At 43.9% G+C, this 20,745-nt stretch overlaps 1 protein-coding gene across 1 annotated transcript in view; it reads right to left on the bottom strand.

Annotated features, from left to right (window-relative positions):
* Positions 1-20,745, bottom strand: part of KIAA0825 (KIAA0825 ortholog) — a 359,412-nt gene that overhangs the window by 191,431 nt on the left and 147,236 nt on the right. Inside the window, 1 exon segment of the mRNA XM_064176290.1 lies at positions 13,402-13,541. Within this exon segment, the coding sequence (XP_064032360.1) occupies positions 13,402-13,541 (140 nt within the window).

Raw genomic sequence — 20,745 nt, forward strand, 5'->3', positions numbered from 1 at the left:
CTACAGGATAGCCAAGGGATCAGGCCCAGGCAGCATGGGTTTAGGAAGGGCAGGTCCTGCCTCACCAACCTGATCTCCTTTTATGATCAGGTTACCTGCCTGGTGAATATGGGGAAGGCTGTGGATGGAGTCTACTTGGACTTCCGAAAAGCCTTTGACACTGTCTGCCACAAGAAGCTCCTAGCCAAGCTGGCAGCTCATGGTTTGGACAGATTCACTCTGTGCTGGATCAAGAACTGGCTGGATGGCAGAGCTCAGAGAGTGGTGGTGAATGGTGCCACATCCAGTTGGCAGCCAGTCACAAGTGGTGTTCCCCAAGGATCAGTGCTGGGCCCAGTCCTGTTCAATATCTTTATTGATGATCTGGACGAGGGCATTGAGTCCAGCATCAGTAAGTTTGCAGATGACACCAAGCTAGGAGCAGGTGTTGATCTGTTGGAAGGTAGGAGAGCCCTGCAGAGGGACCTGGACAGGCTGGATGGGTGGGCAGAGGCCAATGGGATGAGATTTAACAAGGCCAAGTGCAGGGTTCTGCACTTCGGCCACAATAACCCCAAGCAGCGCTATAGGCTGGGGACTGAGTGGCTGGAGAGCAGCCAGGAGGAAAGGGACCTGGGGGTACTGATAGATAGTAGCTGAAGATGAGCCAGCAGTGTGCCCAGGTGGCCAAGAGAGCCAATGGCATCCTGGCCTGCATCAGGAACAGTGTGGCCAGTAGGACAAGGGAGGTTATTCTTGCCCTGTATTCAGCACTGGTCAGGCCACACCTTGAGTACTGTGTCCAGTTCTGGGCCCCTCAATTCAAGAGAGATGTTGAGGTGCTGGGACGTGTCCAGAGAAGGGCAACAAGGCTGGTGAGGGGCCTGGAACACAAATCCTATGAGGAGAGGTTGAGGGAGCTGGGCCTGTTTAGCCTGGAGAAGAGGAGGCTCAGGGGTGATCTTATTACTGTCTACAACTACCTGAAGGGGCATTGTAGCCAGGTGGGGGTTGGCCTCTTCTCCCAGGCAACCAGCAACAGAACAAGGGGACACAGTCTCAAGTTGTGCCAGGGTAGGTATAGGCTGGATGTTAGAAGGAAGTTTTTCACAGAGAGAGTGATTGGCATTGGAATGGGCTGCCCAGGGAGGTGGTGGAGGCACCGTCCCTGGAGGTGTTCAAGAAAAGACTGGATGAGGCACTCAGTGCCATGGTCTAGTTGACTGGATAGGGCTGGGTGATAGGTTGGACTGGATGATCTTGGAGGTCTCTTCCAACCTGGTTGATTCTATGAGGTTCTATGGAAAATTGCTTTACTTAAAGAGACTTATGACCTGAAATTAAGCTTAAATTTGCTTTCTGATTGTGCCACTTGGAAAGTTTGAGTCACAACTTGCTAAGGACTTCGCAATTAACTTTGTGCGACCAATATGCACATGGGGAAAGAAGTATAAAATATTCTGTAGGGGGATATACGTTTATCTCATTATGACTAGTGTATAGCATATGTAGTTGAGGCTCCATCCCTGGAGACATTCAAGGTCAAGCTTGATGGGGCCCTGAACAGCCTAATCTAGTTGGAAATGTCCCCACTGCAGAAGGGTTAAACACGGAGATGTTCAAGGATTCTTTCCAACCCAGTGCATTAAAAGTCTCATGCTTTTAAGTAGAGGTCTTCTCAAACTGACTGGTAAGCCATTCTGAGGCTCAGGATAACAAGATGTGCAATCTTCCATCAGCTTTCTCCTGTTTTACATGAGGGAAATGTTGCTTTTGTTGTAAGAATATCTGACCTGTCAAGGCTCAGTTTGCAATGAATTTTATGACTGATCAACTTGTTGTGGAGGGCACATAGGCCCAAAAAAGGCTTATTTATGCCCTGCCCTGCCTGGACATGTTTCTCTGCCTGCACGTTACGTAAACACGTAACGAGCACAAAGGGGCACAACAGACCTGGTGCTATGAAGTCTGGCCTACCTAGGGCCCCTGATTGTGTAAAGTGGTTGTGTAAGCCCCAACACACCCAGCTTGTGCCTGCCCAGTGTAAGGCCCGTGTGATTCTCATATTTGGACGGTCCAGGCTTTTGGCTTTTGTCTATTATGGTAAGGTTTGGCTGACTACGAACCTGACTGGTCATTCTAGTGGCTAAGGGGCCATTAATCTCGGCCCAATAACTAGGGGTGCACAGGTAAACACGTGCTTGCTCCCCCACATTGTTTGCCTGCCTGCATACTCACTTGCAGAGCTCACTTATGCCTGCCTTTATGGAGCTCAGACTCCCGTGCAGCCGTGCATCCTATTGCACACCCACTGCCTTATGATTACCTGATGTGCGCCATTGCCACAAGTTTCCAGGAGCAGACCCACTTGTCTGCACACGATTGGCCTGAGTAGCCAGCATTAGAACGTGCTCAGACTGCATGGCATTATATTTCCTCTGCACCTGAGATCCTGCCTATGTATCCCTGGAGAAATCATTCAGAAGAAACCAGCAGCACAAGGTCAGAGACTGTCATTTCCCCTGAAACTGGAGGATTCCAGTCTCAAACTCCACAGGCAGAGACCCTGAAGAACTAGACCCTCTTATAGGCTGTGACATAGCCCTGGAGGGTGATTATTGATTAACCAGAATTGTGTGTAAATGTTTTAATGCCACTGTAATTTCTATTGCCTACTGCCACAGAGCAGAAGGAGCTTTCAGCCCACCCTTGCTGGGCAAGCAGTATACTGACCCCAAGCAGCATTAAGCCACGGGGAAAATCTCTCTCTGTTTAATAGTTTGAATGTATGCTAGTTACTATAATAGTTAAAGCTTGATATATTCCCACAATGTCCTCCATGACTGTGCAGATCCATACTAATATTAAAGTTCAGTGATTGGGGGTGGTGAGAGTTCAGAATATTGAAGTTAATAAATATATATTTTTATAAAATATCCTCTCACATCAATTAGTTTCTCCCCTCCACCACAATTGGTGTAGGCAGCAGAATACCCCTCCGCAACACAACTGCTGTGAATCACAGAATCACAAGTCAGGGTTGGAAGAGACCTTAAAGGCTTGTGTCAGTTGGTTGAAAGCTGGCTGATCACTACACCTGGTTAAATATTATGAATTAAGAGTCTACAGAAAGATATGTAGATTCCTCTCACCTTAGAATTTTCCTTTAACATTTATTAGCTCATCTGTCATAACATTAAATATTCATCTTAGTTTGAACTCCGGTGCAGCCTTCTTGTTAATCATCACCTAAGAACAGTATTTATATGATACACATCACATTTATTGCCCACTGATGCTTCCCTTTATATATTTATCTTTTTTTCCAGTCGTTGTAGATCAAAAGCTAATCTCTGTAATTCCCCTGTACTCAGCACTGCTCAGGCCACACCTTGAGTGCTGTGTCCAGTTCTGGGCTCCTCAATTCAAGAGAGATGTTAAGGTGCTGGAACGTGTCTAGAGAAGGGCAATGAAGATGGTGAGGGGCGTGGAATACAAGGCCTATGAGGAGAGACTGAGGGAGCTGGGGTGTTTTAGCCTGGAGAAGAGGAGGCTCAGGGGGGACCTCATTGCTGTCTACAACTACCTGAAAAGAGGTTGTAGCCAGGTGGGGGGTGGTCTCTTCTGCCAGGCAAGCAACAACAGAACAAGGGAACACCGTCTCAACTTGTGCCAGGGGGAAGTTCTTCACAGAGAGAGTGACTGGCATTGGAATGGACTGCCCAGGGGGGTGGTGGAGTTGCTGTCCCTGGAGGTGTGCAAGAAAAGACTGGATGAGTGCCATGGTCTAGTTGACTGGACAGAGATGGGTGACAGGTTGGACAGGATGATCTTGGAGGTCTCTTCCAACCTGATTCTGTTCTATTCTACCCTATTCTATTCTATTCTATTCTATTCTATTCTATTCTATGAAGATAATTTAAAGCTCCTATAGGTACCTCAAATCAGATTTTTCTAATTTGAGAAAGACTTAGATACATCCGTAATTTTGGCTGTATATTTAGCATAGGTACCTGTTAAGGAAATCTGTTGTTCCCTGCACAGAAGTTAGCTATTTCCATACAGCACAGCGTTCCATATGCGCAGAGGGTGTCCAAATACATTAAATATATTTAAATGACTAATAAATATCTTTATGAGACAATTATGTACCCAGTGAATAACAGCTATGCCCTAACCAGTCACAGTACATCACTCTTCCTATGACAAAATAATGCACTTAACCTCTTGGGATAGCACCATGTATTTTAAAAACATATCTTCAGAGAGGCAGACTTTCAAGAGTAATTGATCCACATTTCTTTCTTGCGGATAGAAATACCTCCCAGTAACTTGGTGACATTATCATGCTCATCCAGCTCTTATCTACTGCTGGTTTAGCCGCGAAATGAATCTTACTGACTTTAGAAAATCTTCTGTTATTGACTCTAGACTTCTCCTTCCCTAGTGAATCCTCACAAACCAAGCAAGATATAAACAATTATGGTGACTTTTTTTTCTTTCTTTTTTTTTTTTTTTTTTACCAGAAGAGGTAGTCAAAATTCAAATTTGTACGTGCTGTTTCACTCAGGCTGAGAAATCAAAGATGGAGAAAGTTATTTCTCATGCAGTTAGTTTATTTGCAAAGAGGGTACAACTTCCGCTTTCTGTATAGTTCAAATCACAGCAGCTGATGAGGACATAAAGAATGGAAAATTGGTATATTTTATTTGTTTATAGGAGCAAATTTTTTAGTAGGCACTCTGCACTAGCTGCTTCCTAACAGTATGCATAGGCTGGATGTTAGGAGGAAGTTGTTCACAGAGAGTGATTGGCACTGAAATGGGCTGCCCAGGGAGGTGGTGGAGGCACCGTCCCTGGAGGTGTTCAAGAAAAGCCTGGATGAGGCTCTTAGTGCCATGGTCTAGTTGACTGGCTAGGAATGGGGGATAGGTTGGACTGGATGATCTTGGAGGTCTCTTCCAACCTGGTTGATTCTATGAAGTCTATGAAGTGACTTCTGTGAAATCACAGTATCACAGTATTATCAGGGTTGGAAGAGACCTCACAGATCATCAAGTCCAACCCTTTACCACAGAGCTCAAGGCTAGACCATGGCACCAAGTGCCACGTCCAATCCTGCCTTGAACAGCCCCAGGGACGGCGACTCCACCACCTCCCTGGGCAGCCCATTCCAGTGTCCAATGACTCTCTCAGTGAAGAACTTTCTCCTCGCCTCCAGCCTAAATCTCCCCTGGTGCAGCCTGAGGCTGTGTCCTCTCATTCTGGTGCTGGCCACCTGAGAGAAGAGAGCAACCTCCTCCTGGCCACAACCACCCTTCAGGTAGTTGTAGACAGCAATAAGGTCACCCCTGAGCCTCCTCTTCTCCAGGCTAAACAATCCCAGCTCCCTCAGCCTCTCCTCATAGGGCTAATCCTTCTTAATGATGTCAATTGGAAAAAAACATTTCTATCAGAATACCTCCAGCACTGACTTTATGGGACAGGATGCTGAAACTGTGGGATTCTGATAGCCAAATTCTGAAGAAGCAATAATGAATTTAGCCCCACAGCCACACTACCTCCAGGTCTCATCCCTGAAGACACTCAATATCAGACTTGGTGTGACCCTGGGCAGTTTGCTCTAGCTGGAGGTGACCCTGCTGATTGCAGCAGAGAGGGAGGGGTTGGGTCCTTTCCAACCCAGTGCAGTCTGAATCTGTGAATGGACTGCAATTGATACTGAACAGGTTACTCTCATAAATTCAGTCTACTGTAGCGAGAAGTTCCTACCAGAAATGGTTTGGCCTTTGAAAAGCTATCCATATGCCATATGGACATTGACCACATCACCAGGAGATGACTCTGCCTCTCTGCTCTGCTGAGAGCCCACCTGACATGCTAGACCTAGCTCTGGAGTCTTCAGATATCCCAGAGACCATCTTCACACTTCATCAAGAGAAGGACTGTGAGTCTCAGCAGAGCTCTGTCACAGCTCAAACAGAAATTCCTTTCTAATAATTTAAAACTGCATAAAATCTGATTTCTTTGCCTTTCTGTGCTAGTTTGAAGCTAGCTAGAATGTTTTGGTGAGAAGAACTAGATTACAGACTGTGAAAGACAAACAAGGGTGATGTCTACTTCACTCATAGGCTTGCTGAGAGGTATATAAACAAGAATCCAAACACAGATAAGGCACTACTTCTTCTCGAGGCATTGCCTGAGATGCATTTCTCTCTAGCCTCTCTGTGGTCTCTCTGATTAATCCACTTTGCTTCCTAACCCTCTGGCTGAACTTCCATTCGTCCTTGGGACTGGGGTAAGGTTGAGAGGTGTGGGAAAAGGTTGAAAGGTGGTTGGGAGCCCCTCCTGGGGACTCAGGTTTCTGGGAGGGGAATTGTGTTTCTGTATTACCTTTTACCTTGTATATTTTGTAAATAAGTGTATATATTGAAAATATCTACTTGTTGTATATTGAGCTAAGCTGCAAATATAAGCTTCATTCAATTTCTAGAGCCGTCTGAGTCTAGTCTGGGTGATTTCCAAAGTGTGGAGGGGGCAAGAAAAACCCAAACCTTTACTCTTGCCACTGGAAAGTCATCCAAAGGACTGGGATACCTGCTTAATATCCTTTTTCTATTGATCTTCCAGCTAGAAGTTCACCATGCCAGTAAACCTTTCCACTATTTTACTCCATTGGCTATGCGGGTTCAGCATCTGGTAAGTTGTTATTGCCCAGATGGCTATTTTTTTAGCCTACCATGATAGAGCTATCATAAAGAGGACAGCAAATGTTCAGGTGTTCTGAAGTCTGTACTCATAGCCCTCAGCCTGAACGATCCACAAATACCTGCAGGAGCGAGCTACCTCTGCACAAGCACACAGATTCCTCTAAGAATCACAGCATCATGGAACCGTAGAACAGTTCAGCCTGGAAGGGACTTCCAAAGAGCATCCAGTCCAACTCCCCTTGCAGTCAGCAGGGCCATCCTCAACTAGATCAGGTAACCCAGAGCCCTGTCAAAACTCACCTTGAGTATCTCCAGGGATGGGGCCCCAACCACCTCCCTGGGCAACCTTTTACAGCGTTTTACCACCCTCATAGTAAAGAACTTGTTTCTAACACCCTCACAGTAAAGAATGTGTCCCTAACATCCAATCTAAATCTGTTTTTCTCTAGTTTGAAGTCATTGCCCCTCATTCTGTCACTGCAGGCCTTTGGAAACAGTCTCTCTGCAGCCTTCTTGTAGACCCTTCAGGCACTGGAAGGCTTCTTTAAGGTCCCCATGGTGCCTTCTCTTCTACAGGCTGAACAACCCCAGTTCTCTCAGCCTGCCCTCAAAGCAGAGGTGCTCCAGCCCTCTGATCATTTTCATGACTCTCCTCTGGAACTGCTCCATCAGGTCCATGTCCTTCTTGTGCTCCAGATTTGGATGCAGTACTCCAGGTGAGGTCCCATCAGAGCAGAGCAGAGTGGCAGAATCACCTCTCTGGATCTGCTGGCAGTGCCTTCTGAGCTGCAAGCTCATGCTGTCTGCACATGACCAGCTTCTTATCCATCAGCACCCCAAGTCCTTTTCCATAAGCCTGATTTCTATTCTCTCTTCCCCCAGCCTGCAGAGAGGATTGTTCCAGTCTGGATGCAGGACCCTGTACTTGCTCTTGTTAAACCTCATGAGGTTCACCTGAGCCACCTCTCCAGTTCATCCAGGTCCCTCTAGATGACAACCCATACCTCTGGTGTATCAACAGCACCACTTCCGTGGTGCCATCTGCACACCTGCTGATGGTGCACTCAGTCACTATTGGTGATGTCCTGTTGAGGACAGTGTTGTAGATTAACTCCTAAATCTTGTCAAAAACCCTCCAAGATAGTCTTTCTCCAAAACTGTGTGGCTGAACCATGGGACTGTTGGCTCTTCCAATTGCCTGGCAGACTGTGCCTCAGGATTATTAAATTCAAGGAGTTATTACAAGGATGTGCAAAAATAATGACATCCAGTGACTTGAAATAAAAGTTTCAAATTGTTATCAAGATTTAGCCAATGCCAGAATTTTAATGGAGATGGTAAATTAGTTAAGAAATATCTATTTTCTTTTTACTCTCACTCAATTTCAGTCTGATTCCTAAATGAGCTCAGTTGGTAAAGTTACCACCTTACACTGTTCTTTTAGGGAAATGTATAAAAGCCCCAGTGCTAATCACCTCTAAACGATTAAAATATAATCAACTTAATTAAAATGAAATTTATGTACTGCTTAAAATTTACTTTGAAATGCCACATTTTACACCGTGGCTGTTAAACAGCTGCTTCACAAGGGGAAAAGAATTGGGAGTGGGGAGAAAAGCATACATATCCTTCTTGTCTAAAAATACATCTCCAAGTAATTTCTCTTGCCAGAAATTTGGTTTATAAAAGCACAGGCTTAGAAAACTCTTCATAATCTACTGGTGTCTGGGGAGTTGCCTGACACTGCACCACAGTGTTCTATCTTCTCAGTGGAAACACTCCTTTGCTTCTGCATGCAAGGTAAATTACTTCTCTTTCAGGGAACTCACATTTCTTTGGGTCCAATTTCAGACCTGCATCCATAAACTTATCGTAGAGTATTTGCAAATGTTGCTATCAGTAGTTATTTTGAAGTCCTCAAAGGGATCAGGATATCATCTGGCATTAACTGTACAGGCTACACAATACCCCTGTCCATTAATCTCTCAAATACGCACTGTGGAAGCCAAAAAACATGAGGTGAGGCTGTCAGTGGCCTTGCCCTGCTGTTGAAGCAGTTCTCTTCGCCTTTATCTTGCCATGCCAGTATTTGCTTTAAAGTTGTGTGTGGAAAATGAAATTCAATCTCTGTAACTGGAGCCTCAGGGATGCATTGTAATGAATATGATTTTTGTTTTTAAGGAATGCGTTGCTTGTTCTCTTAATTTGGTACTAGCGACTCTTCTTTTTAAACTAAAGAGGCCTTGCATGTGCTTTGAAGTGTTCTCAGCCACCTCTTCCTTTCTCGCTTATCTATTTTTTTCCAATTTCTTTGTTTCAATGTGAGTTCAGTGCTAGGTGTTGGGTCACTGGCATGTAGTAACAGCGCAAGGTGTGACAGTTAGGAACTAGAAGAGGGAGATTCAGACTAGAGAGAAGAGAGAAATGTTAGACCTGAGGGTGGTGAGATCCTGACACTGGTTGCCCAGAGAGGCAGGAGATGTAGGTGAGGCTGTGAGACACCTGCTCCAGTGGTAGATGGCCCTGCTGGCTGCAGGGCATTTGGACTGGATGACCTTTAAGTGTCCCTTCTCATCCAAACCACTTTTTCATTCTATGCTATCGGTAGATGGTGAGGTGTAAGTAAACTGACAAAGTTCTCTTTGGTATTAATCTGGTGCTGGGCCACCTTAATTGAAGAAAAAAAAAATGTCTTTTTTGCTTTATTATGCAAAGAATAACTCCTGGTTCTTGGAAATAAAGACTCTCAAGCGAGAAGTCACAGACTGTTCTGCTGGCATGCTGTGCATGTAGAGCAAGTCTAGCAGAAACTCTGAGAGTTCACTTTCACCCTTTTCATATCAGCATCTGCTGGATTCAATAACTCACATTATGCAAGCACCACTTTCTTTGTTCCTCTGTTATTTGTTGCTTGTCAAAATAATCCATTTCTGTTTTCATATCCATGGGTGATAAAGCAATTTTGCTAAAAAATTTCCTCTGAGAAAATTGCAAAACAGTTTTGTTTTGTCAGAAAATTAACACAGTGCCAGCTACCTCCATTACTTCCCTCTGCAAAGGCACAGCAAAGGCCCTGGACTCAGCACTCATTCAAGAACTTGTCTTAGAAGACATTTACTGAATATTTGACCTAAAGAAAATAACTCTGGCATTGTATTACACTGTGAGTAATTTAATACAGGCTATTCACAGAATCAGAGTCAGGGAATTGTTTGCTTGGAAAAGGCCTCTAAGATCATCAAGTCCAACAATCAACCCAACACCACCATGGCCATTAAACAAATGTCCCCAGGTGCTATTGCCACATGTTTATCGAACCTGTTTATCTCCAGGGATGGAGAGCCCAGTGGATTCTGTTTTGGGCCACTCACCCCAGGAAGGACATTGAGGGGATAGAGGGCAACAAAGCTGGTGAAGGGTCTGGAGAACAGGGCTGGTGAAAAGCAGCTGAGGGACCTGGAGGTGTTTAGTTTTGAGAAAAGGAGGCTGAGGGGAGACTTCACTTCTCTCTACAGCTCCCTGGAAGGAGCTCAGAGTCAGGCAGGGGTTGGTTACCACTTCTCTTAGGTAACTATGCAGCATGAGAGTCTTGAGTTGCACCACAGGAGGCTTAACTGAAAGGTTAAGCCTGAAACAGGCTGCCCAAAGTGTTCATAAAACTTGTAGGTGTGGTAATGATAGGTGTGGTTTAGTGGTGGATTTGGCAGGACTGGGTAAAGGGATGGACTTGGTGATTTTGGGGGTGTTTTCCAACCTTTAAAATTCTTTCCTATTCCAACACAAAAAGTGATAAATACATAAAAACACTTGCATATCAGCAACTCTGTATACAAACTGTTTGCCTTGTGGTCTGTTTTTTAAAGGGAAAGTGTAAAATAGAGCAAAATGTGAAAATAGGCATTACCTATTCAAGAAATTCTGATACACTCTAGTTTTATTGTCATTATGGCAAATTACTGAATACCTACGTTACAATTAGCTTTTTATCTGTTTTCATGCATATTACACACAGCAACGTTTTATTGTTGACAAGTACATAACTCTGTAAGTCTTTTATCCTACTCAGCAGAAGAATCTAAAATCATTGTTGCTAAGATAGAGCTTATTAGTCCAACTTCACTTCTACCTAAGAGCTTTAATAATAATAACAATAACAATAACAATAGTAATAATAATATTGCCTCTATTACAAGAGGGATATGGATGTGCTGAAACATGTCAAGAGAAGAGCCACAAGGGTGGTCAGAGGGCTGGAGCACCTCTCCTATGAGTACAAACTGAAAGAGCTGGGACTGTTCAGTGTAGAGAAGAGAAGGCTCTGAAGTGATCTTTTTGTGGCCTTCCAGCATCTTAAGGGGGCCTATAAGAAAGCTGGGGAGGGACTTTTTACGATGCCAGTTAGTGATGGGACTAGGGGGAATGAAACAAAGCTAGAAATGGGTAGATTCAGACTGGATGTTAGGAAGAAGTTCTTCACCATGAGAGTGGTGAGAGCCTGGAAGGGGTTGCCCAGGGAAGTAGTAGAAGCCCTATCCCTGGAGGTGTTTAAGGCCAGGCTGGATGAGGCTCTAGACAGCTTGATCTAGTATGAGGTGTCCCTGCCCATGGCAGGGGTGTTGAAACTAGATGATCCTTGTGGTCTCCTCCAACCCTGACTGATTCTATGATTCCATGATCCTATATAGCATCAGAAAGCTGCTGTATAGGAGAAGGAGTAAAGAATGCAATCATTCTATCACTAGGCAATTAACCCTTTTGAATTTAATGTAGAGGATAGGGATAAGGGCTGGTTTTATCTCTACACAAACTGCAAGTTTATTCACACCAATCCTGTAATTACATTAATAAAGTCTGTGTAAATAGCAGATTTTCTAATTCAAAGTAGCATATATTTCCCTGAAGCTCAAGGGGTTGGTCAGTCAACAGATTAACACATTCTGTCACTTAACACCTGCAGTAATTCCAGCATCTAGTAAAACTCCACAGGGGATAACATGTGTGTAAGGATATGATCCTGATCAAACACTTGCCAGTCTTTGTCAAAGGTGGCAGGCACTTGAATAGCCAAGTGGATGAGTGTAGCTCTCAGTAAGATGCACGACAGAAGAGGAAGCAATGCTGTACCCCTGGCAAGTGCCAGCCCTCTTCAAAATGACAGAGCTAAATTATGTTATATCTAATGTTATGTGGACCTAAAGATTTTTGGAAAGTAGGGAGAATTTCTTTTGCTAAAGAGAGAGTCTCACTGATCTGCTTGGGGGTTGGGAAGCTCTGCCAGTGAATCTGGCCCAGCTGAACTGATGGGCTGAGGCCAATGGGCTGAGGTTTAACAAAGCCAAACACCAGGTTGTGGACTTGGGTCACAACAACACCATCAACTCTCCAGGCTTGGGGCAGAGTGGCTGGAAACTGCCTGGCAGGCAAGGACCTGGGGGTGCTGGTTGTCAGGGGCTGAACATGAACCAGCAGTGTGCCAACAAAGCCCCCAGCATCCTGGTCTGGATCAGCAATAGTGTGCCCGGTAGGACCATGACAATGATTGTGTCTCTGTACTGGTGAAGCCACACCTTGAGTCCTGGGGTCAGTTTTGGACCCCTCACTCCAGGAAGGACACTGAGGGGCTGGAGCATGTCCACAGAAGGGCAACAAAGCTGGGGAAGGGTCTGGAGACCAGGGCTAGGGAGGAGCAGCTGACGGATCTGGGGTTGTTGAGCCTGGAGAAAAGCAGGCTGAGAGGAGACCTCATTGCTCCCTACAGCTCCCTGAAAGGAGGTTGGAGTGAGATGGGGGTTGGTTTCTCCTCACTAGTACCAGGTGATAGGAGAGGAAACAGCCTGAAATTGCACCAGGGGAGGTTTAGGTTGGCCATGAGGAACAATTTCTTTGCTGCAAGAGTAGTCAGGGATTGGAACAAGGTACCCAGGGAAGTGGTGGAGTCCTCATCCCAGATGTTCAAGAAATATGTGGCTATGGCACTTGGAGACACAGTTTAAGGGCCATGGTGGTGTTGGGTTGAAGGTTGGACCTGATAAAGTTGTCTTTTCCGGCCCAAGGAATTCTATGATTCCATGATCACTGCAAGATTATGACAAAGAGGTGATTATAACCTTTGTTTCTTACCAATGTGAACATTTGATCCCAAAGGTATTAAAATGAAAGCTGCAATAAATTTTGTTGCTTCAAACACAGTATTAGCAGAGCAAAAAAAAAAAAAAACCCACCATGTAGAACCATTCTGTTGTTTGTTCTACTTTCACAGCGTCATTAATGAGAACATTAACACAAAGAAGCATAAAATTGTGCTTCTAGAATGCCTACAGTGACTAACAGATAATAATTTAAGAAGCTTTTCACTGTTGGAACATCATTTTGGAAGTGATCTTTCAGACTAGTAATCCACACTTTTAAAAGTCTGTGTAAAGCAGGGGTGGTATCAAATCTCTGTAAAGTTCAAACTAATTTTGACTCATTTACAGCCAATTTTATCAAACTGTAGTCTTCTTTGAAACTGTGAACACTCAGAACTGACTACAAAACATTCTCATTAAAAATGCAGTGATTTATCATTTTCTTTTACTCATCCAGGAACTTTCCTGCTGACAAGTGGGTGCCTACTGGTACTCCCCAACATGATTATCAGCCTAGCTTCAGTACTGAAGTAGTTAAACATGGATTTCTGTTTTGTACAGGCACTGAGAGTATAAATACTTACTTGAACTTCTCAGCAGAATTTTCACCAGGAGACAATCATGAAGCAGCAAAGTTTCCAAGAGCAGGTTCAGATTACAGTAGGGTTGGGACATGAGCAGTTTCAGCTGACCCTGGGCTGCCATTTCTCTGGCTGATGGAGTCCTTTCAAAATGTAAGATAAAGACAGAATAATGTAGTTAATTTATCTATGAAATTAATATCCTTAAAGTGCAGATGTAATGCTAACCCCCTTAAATGTCAATTCCTCCCAGATTACTCCGCAGATGCTTTCATGCTTGCTTACTTTAAGGCAGCTCAGGGAAGGAATTACATTTAATCTCAACTAGCTAAAAGCAAATTAACATTTGGTAGTCTGCCAAAGTTAAAACTGATACAAAGCAACCTCACTTATTTCTTTCATGGAGCCACATCTGCCTTGTCCTCCCAGGCAAAAAGTTTTTTGTGTGTTTGAATAAATTTAAGGCTACTATTCTTTAGTTCACTATTACATTAATTGTTTTGTAAGAGCTCCAAAGTGTCCATGAAATCTGAATCTTTAAATTTTGTTTTTAAGGTTTTAAATGTAAATTTCAGCTATTCTTAGTCATTGTATCTCATTCATGTTGGCTACCAGTTCATATAACAATATGCCCAGGGAGGTGGTGGAGTTGTCGTCCCTGGAGGAGTTCAAGAAAAGCCTGGATGAGGCACTTAATGCCATGGTCTGGTTGATTGGCTAGGGCTGGGTGCTAGGTTGGACTGGATGATCTTGGAAGTCTCTTCCAACCTGGTTGATTCTATGATTCCATGATTCTGTGAATTGACAATGCTCAAAGTTTATACATTGCCTTTGTAAACTTTTATGCACCTAAATTTTACACAGATGGGTCTAAAAACTACACATGCAGCAATGAATCAGCTTTGCAAGTGTAAACATCACCTACCAGCAGCACACAGCAAACACCTTCAGTTCAATTAAAGCCATTTTCATCACAAGATACATGTCCCTGAGAGACTAGAAAAGCATTCATATGGTTTCACCAAGGGCAAATCCTGCCTGATAAGTCAACTTGGAGTTACAGCATTAGAGGATAAGGGAAGATCACCAGATGGTATCTACCTGGACTTGTGTAAAGTATATGTCACTCTCCCGCATGACATCCTGGTCAACAACCTAGAATAGCATGTATGTGAGGGGTGGCACTGGCTGGATAAGCAATTTGCTGTATGGCTGCACTCTGGCAGCTACAGTCAACATGATCATGTTCAGAGGGCTGGAGCACCTCCCCTCTGGGGACAGGCTGGGAGCCTTGGGGTTGTTCAGCTTGGAGAAGGTTCCAGGAAGACCTTAGAGCAGCCTCCCAGTACCTGAAGGGGGCCACAGAGGAGCTGGGAAAGGACTTTTGGCAAGGGTTTGTAGTGACAGGATGAGGGACAATGGCTTTGAGCTGGGAGAGATTGACAATGGGGATGAGGAGGAAATTCTTGAGTGAGAGGGTGGTGATACACTGGAACAGGTTGCCCAGGGATATGGTTCAAGGCCAGGTTGGATGAAGTCTTGAGCAACCTAATCTTGTGGCAGGTGTCCCTGCCCACGGCGCAGGGTTGGAAATGGATGGTGTTTAACATCCTTTCTAATCCAAACCATTCCATGATTTTATGATATGACTGCACATATTCTGTCTGTGCTACTTACACATGACTAGTGAGGCAGAACTACAGTGAGTTCATGTGGCTCCTCTAATGGGAAACTTCTCTGTTATGTTACACACTCCTACAACCATCAAGCTCCCAGATCTCTGCCTGTGTGCATGCATCAAAAAAAGTAGAGAAGACTGAACTTGAGTAGTGCTGCTGGGCCAGGGCTGCTCTATAGACAATATACCAAATACAAACCTGGAAATGGAACTGTCAGCTGATATCATCCTCTGGATTAGTTCCTTGTGTGTATGTCATGTTTCTGTTACCAGAAATGTTGTGTCTCTGATGTCCTGAAAGGCAACCCTGAAGTAATTGTGAAGACAGCCTCAAGTTGCACCTAGGGAGGTTTAGGTTGGACATGAGAAGAAAGTCCTTCCCTGAAAGGGTTCTCAGCCACTGCAACAGGCTGCCTAGAGAGGTGGTTGAATCCCCATCCCTGGAAGTGTTGCAAAGATGCTAAGATGTGGTGCTGAGGCACATGGCTTAGTTGGATCTTAAAGCTCTTTCCAACCAAAATGATTCTACGATTCTAGGAACCAAGCTCCTAAAATCCCATTTTCTAGCAGGATCTTTACATCACTATTAACTATTATGCCAGAACTTCACAATTAATGCTGCAATAGTCATTTCAGTAGAGGAGGATGTTACACAGCTCAGCCTTTGGGATTTTAACAATAAAGTAAGTATCTAGAAGTTGATCATCAACGTATATGGCCTGAAAATTTATGCACAGATTTGTGTTTTTCCTCTGCCACATTTTATGCTATTGTTGATAATTCTAGAATGGCTCAGGTTGGAAGCTTGGCTGCTCAAGGCCTCATCCAACCTGGCCTTCAATGCCCCTAGGCAGGAGGCATCCACAGCCTCCCTGGGCAGCCTGTTCCAGAGTCTTACTACCCTTGTACTGAAGAACTTCTTTCTCAAATCCAATCTAACCCTGCTCTCCTTCAGCTTCAAACCATTCCCCCTTGTCCTGTCTCAAGACACTTTTATGAGAAGTCTCTCTGCAGTCTTCCTGTAAGATTCCTTCAGGTATTACAAGGCAACTCTAAGGTCCCCTTGAAATCTTCTCTTCTCCAGAATTCTATTAATACACTGGATTCTAATAGTATTTATCAAAAATACATACAAGCATATATTTGTGTATCCAAAATATACACAAATGTGCTTTTAAATCTTGGTAGAATTTTCAGCCAGAGTTGATTTTTTTTTTTTTCATATTTAAAACACACATACTGCATTTAAACTTCCACCATTAGGGCTCTGCATTCTTATTACTATCACCTTAATTTCTGTAAGTTCAAGTTTAGTTATATACATATAAACTGTAACACATGTTGAGAACTAATTAGTAGAGGTTAATTAAAGTTCAAATTAAAACAATTACTATATTCTCAGCTGTGGCTGTCAGCAGAGTTGAAACTTCACTGACTCAGTTAAAATATATGGGCCACCTTAATTTTGTTTCTCCCTTGAATGCCTCATTATCATAGCTGATAAGGTCACTCATTGCCTCCAAACTATATGAAGAGGGACAAGTCTGGTCAGTTAGATTTACTAAGGGTAGTATTTTAAATGGTTTCAGAAATAAATGCTATTTTTAGAATATTTGAGTTGAAATAAAAACTTGTCTGTCATTGACCAGATGGGAAGCTATCGTGTTGTAATATACACCAGTTCTTGGCTCCTTCAGCCTCTTGCAAATTGAAATGTACAATGGTGTGACTCACTTGGAGGAAAAATAAAATACAGCAGACATTCCCTACAGCCATGAAGCTAGCATCAATAAATGCACTGAGAAGTTTTGTAACGTGCATATGGAGAGGCATATGTTCTCCCATCCTCATAGCTCAGCACCAGTGAAAATAAGACTAGCCTCACAGAAAGTGACAAAAGGTGAAGTACATATAAATATCACACATATAAATGTTCAGTTTTGTACAGTGAAAGAGAAGAAAAACCAACAAAACCCCACCAGAACTCCTGGTTTGCAAATGACATGGTTATAAACCTCAAACGAAGCAGAGAGTGAATCACAATCAGCACTAACAGAAACGATCGGTAATTATTTGGCTTGATAACCGACTATGAAATTTTGGTTAGCATCCAAGATAAGAAAAACACCACCAAAAACCTAACCAAACAACCAAAACCCAAAAACAAACAAACAAAACCAAACAACTGCTGAGTTGGCCTCACTTAGGCTGCGCGGGAGCGGGAAAGACACAAGCTTATACCCATATGGTACATAGGTGGTCAGTCCATTTATTGAAGCTAAGCGTGATGCTCATATGGCAGAGCTGGGTACAGGGGTGTGTACTTTTGATAGCCTTACAAAGCAGAGTATGGGCTGTTCACATGCATAGAAGCAGACCTGACCAACTACCCCCCTTAATCCCCCTTTGCACAGCTAGCCACAGCACTTGCTTGTTCCCAGGGCTAACCAGCCTGTCCCCTCTTTGAGGTCCCCTCGCACGGCTCAGCTGCAGATAGCAGCTAACTTCTCAGCTTCTCTACTAGCCTGCCCAAGGCCACTTTTCTGCAGCTGTGCCTCCTTACCAGTTCTCAGCCTTTTCAATTACTCAGCCCTGTTCAAACCCCCACCGCCTCGACAGATGGGTAGAGTCCAATAGGATGGGGTTCAATAGCTCCAAGTGCAGAGTGCTGCACTTTGGCTACAACAACCCCATGCAGAGATACAGGCTGGGGTCGGAGTGGCTGGAGAGCAGCCAGACAGAAAGGGATCTGGGGGTGCTGATTGATACCCACCTGAACATGAGCCAGCAGTGTGCCCAGGTGGCCAGGAGAGCCAGTGGCATCCTGGCCTGCCTCAGGAATGGTGTGGTCAGCAGGAGCAGGGAGGTCATTCTGCCCCTGTGCTCTGCACTGGTTAGACCACACCTTGAGTACTGTGTTCAGTTCTGGGCCCCCCAGTTTAGGAGGGACATTGAGATGCTTGAGCGTGTCCAGAGAAGGGCAACGAGGCTGGTGAGAGGCCTTGAGCACAGCCCTACGAGGAGAGGCTGAGGGAGCTGGGATTGTTTAGCCTGGAGAAGAGGAGGCTCAGGGGTGATCTTATTGCTGTCTACAACTACCTGAGGGGTGGTTGTGGCCAGGAGGAGGTTGCTCTCTTCTCTCAGGTGGCCAGCACCAGAACGAGAGGACACAGCCTCAAGCTGCACCAGGGGAGATTTAGGCTGGAGGTGAGGAGAAAGTTCTTCACTGAGAGAGTCATTGGACACTGGAATGGGCTGCCTGGGGAGGTGGTGGAGTCGCTGTCCCTGGGGCAGTTCAAAGCAAGATTGGACGTGGCACTTGGTGCCATGGTCTAGCCTTGAGCTCTGTGGTAAAGGGTTGGACTTGATGATCTGTGAGGTCTCTTCCAACCCTGATGATACTGTGATACTGTGACACAAACAACAACAACAGCAAACAATAACAACAAACACCAAACAAACAAAAAAAAAACCACCCAAATGAAAAAAAAACACCAAAACCCAACCCATCCCAAACCACCACAAAAAAAGACAACCTCAAAACAAAACCACAAAACCCCCAAAGCCCCCAAAGATAAGATTTTTTAAATGGCAAAGAAACATTAACACGAATTCAGGTTGACAACACCAACAAAGATGTTGAAATGAAATAGACAAAACAAGACTGTGGCCACTTGCAAGCATGAAAAAAAGTCATGTAGCAAATCTGGGTAAACAGTGAAATTGTAAACAAAACAATTTCAGGAACCAGCAAAACATTCTCTCAAAATATCACTCTAAGGAAGAACAAATACTTAACAGGCACATATATATATGTCAGTTTGCAGCTAAAAATCAGGTGGAAGGTGTGCAATGCCCTGCGCCTCCTGCTGTGTTATGCACAGTGAATGTATATTTTTTATTAGATGTTAGAGGTAAAAAAACAATCCAGGAACAATTAAGTCACTGTAAAAAAACAGTTTTCTGCAATACTTAAGCATAATGTGTCAGCATAATGTGTCTTTATTACTCTAAATGCAGTGTTTTAAGAAATCAGATTTTCCATGACATAAATGCACAGTGTAAAACTAGTAAAACAATTAGAACACATCAGAATGTAGCCCTAAAATTAATTAATTACATACAGGGACCTTCAGTGTTTACTTCTGAAAAGTCAAAAATGTGTTAGCAAAAGAAAACAGTAACTACTTTACCAATGTAGTTCACTCGTTATCAGCAGGACAGCACTCACAGCTTCTTAACTCCCTTAAGGGAGGCTGTAGTCAGGTGGGGGTTGGTCTCTTCTGCCAGGCAACCAGCAATAGAACAAGGGGACACAGTCTCAAGTTGTGCCAGGGAAAGTATAGGCTGGATGTTAGGAGGAAGTTCTTCACAGAGAGAGTGATTTGCCATTGGAATGGGCTGCCGAGGGAGGTGGTGGAGGCATCGTCCCTGGAGGTGTTCAAGAAAAGACTGGATGAGGCACTCAGTGCCATGGTCTAGTTGACTGGATAGGGCTGGGTGCTAGGTTGGCCTGGATGATCCTGGAGGTCTCTTCCAACCTGGTTGATTCTATGATTCTATGATTGTCTGTCCATATGCACACCACCCTCACACAGGTACACTATTTCCTCAGAGACATGCTTTTGGGGTTTGGGTTTGGTTTTTTTTTGACTCCTCATTTTTCACCATTTCAGTGGTCAAGAAGATGTGTGTTTTCTGATCTTTTGTCCAGGGAAAATATACAAATGCTGGAGAGCTCTGGAATACTTTTCTGCTATTTGATCAAGAAAAATATGTCCTAAATAGCATCTGTAAAATCCTAATTTCACCTCAAAAGAGAGAATTATGTCAGACTGAAGCAGTATCAGCATTTCCTTTACATACTTTTTACACAGTAAAGGATACTCACTTGTGAAGTTACCTTCCAAAAGTTGTCTTTTACAGTATAATGTAAATGTTGAGTGCTTGGATTAGGGCATCAGAAAGCTTACAGAGTTCTCTACTGTGTGAAAATTGTCCTTAGCAATGCACAGAAAGAGAGTAGATGCCTTTTTGAAGTGACCATGCAGTCATTCCCTCTCGTATACCTCTCCTACTTTCCTGCCTTTCATAGAATCATAGAATCATAGAATCAACCAGGTTGGAAGAGACCTCCAAGATCATCCACTCCAACCTAGCACCCAGCCCTAACCAATCAACTAGACCATGGCACTAAGTGCCTCATCCAGTCTTTTCTTGAAGACCCCCAGGGACGGTGCCTCCACCACAAGCATAACTTATAATGGCACTGATTAATTTCTCAACTAAGAGGTCAAAACACATGATATTCTAAGTTGTAGTAAAATCTGAATTACTGTTTCAAGCAAGGAAAAGAACACATTCTGAATTTGACTTTTTAATCATTTGGCATTTTGGTTGGCCAGCCACACAACTTGGGAAGAGTCACGACATCTCACACATCTGGCTCAGCAGGCATCATGGAAGGAGGCAGCAGTAGTGGTGAAGAGTGAAGGCTACAATGAGAAATCTTATTTGGTGTAGCACTGGGCAAATTCTTTGGGAAGATACTGTGAAGGACAAAGTGTACATGGGAACACAGAGCATTGGTTATCAATAGGTCTCCACAGGTCACTCCTAGGATAACTTATTCCTCCAATATTTAAAAACACTTTCTCAGCAAACACAAT

Source organism: Pogoniulus pusillus, chromosome Z, assembly GCF_015220805.1.
Source record: "Pogoniulus pusillus isolate bPogPus1 chromosome Z, bPogPus1.pri, whole genome shotgun sequence".
In the NCBI taxonomy this organism is placed as follows: Eukaryota; Metazoa; Chordata; class Aves; order Piciformes; family Lybiidae; genus Pogoniulus; species Pogoniulus pusillus.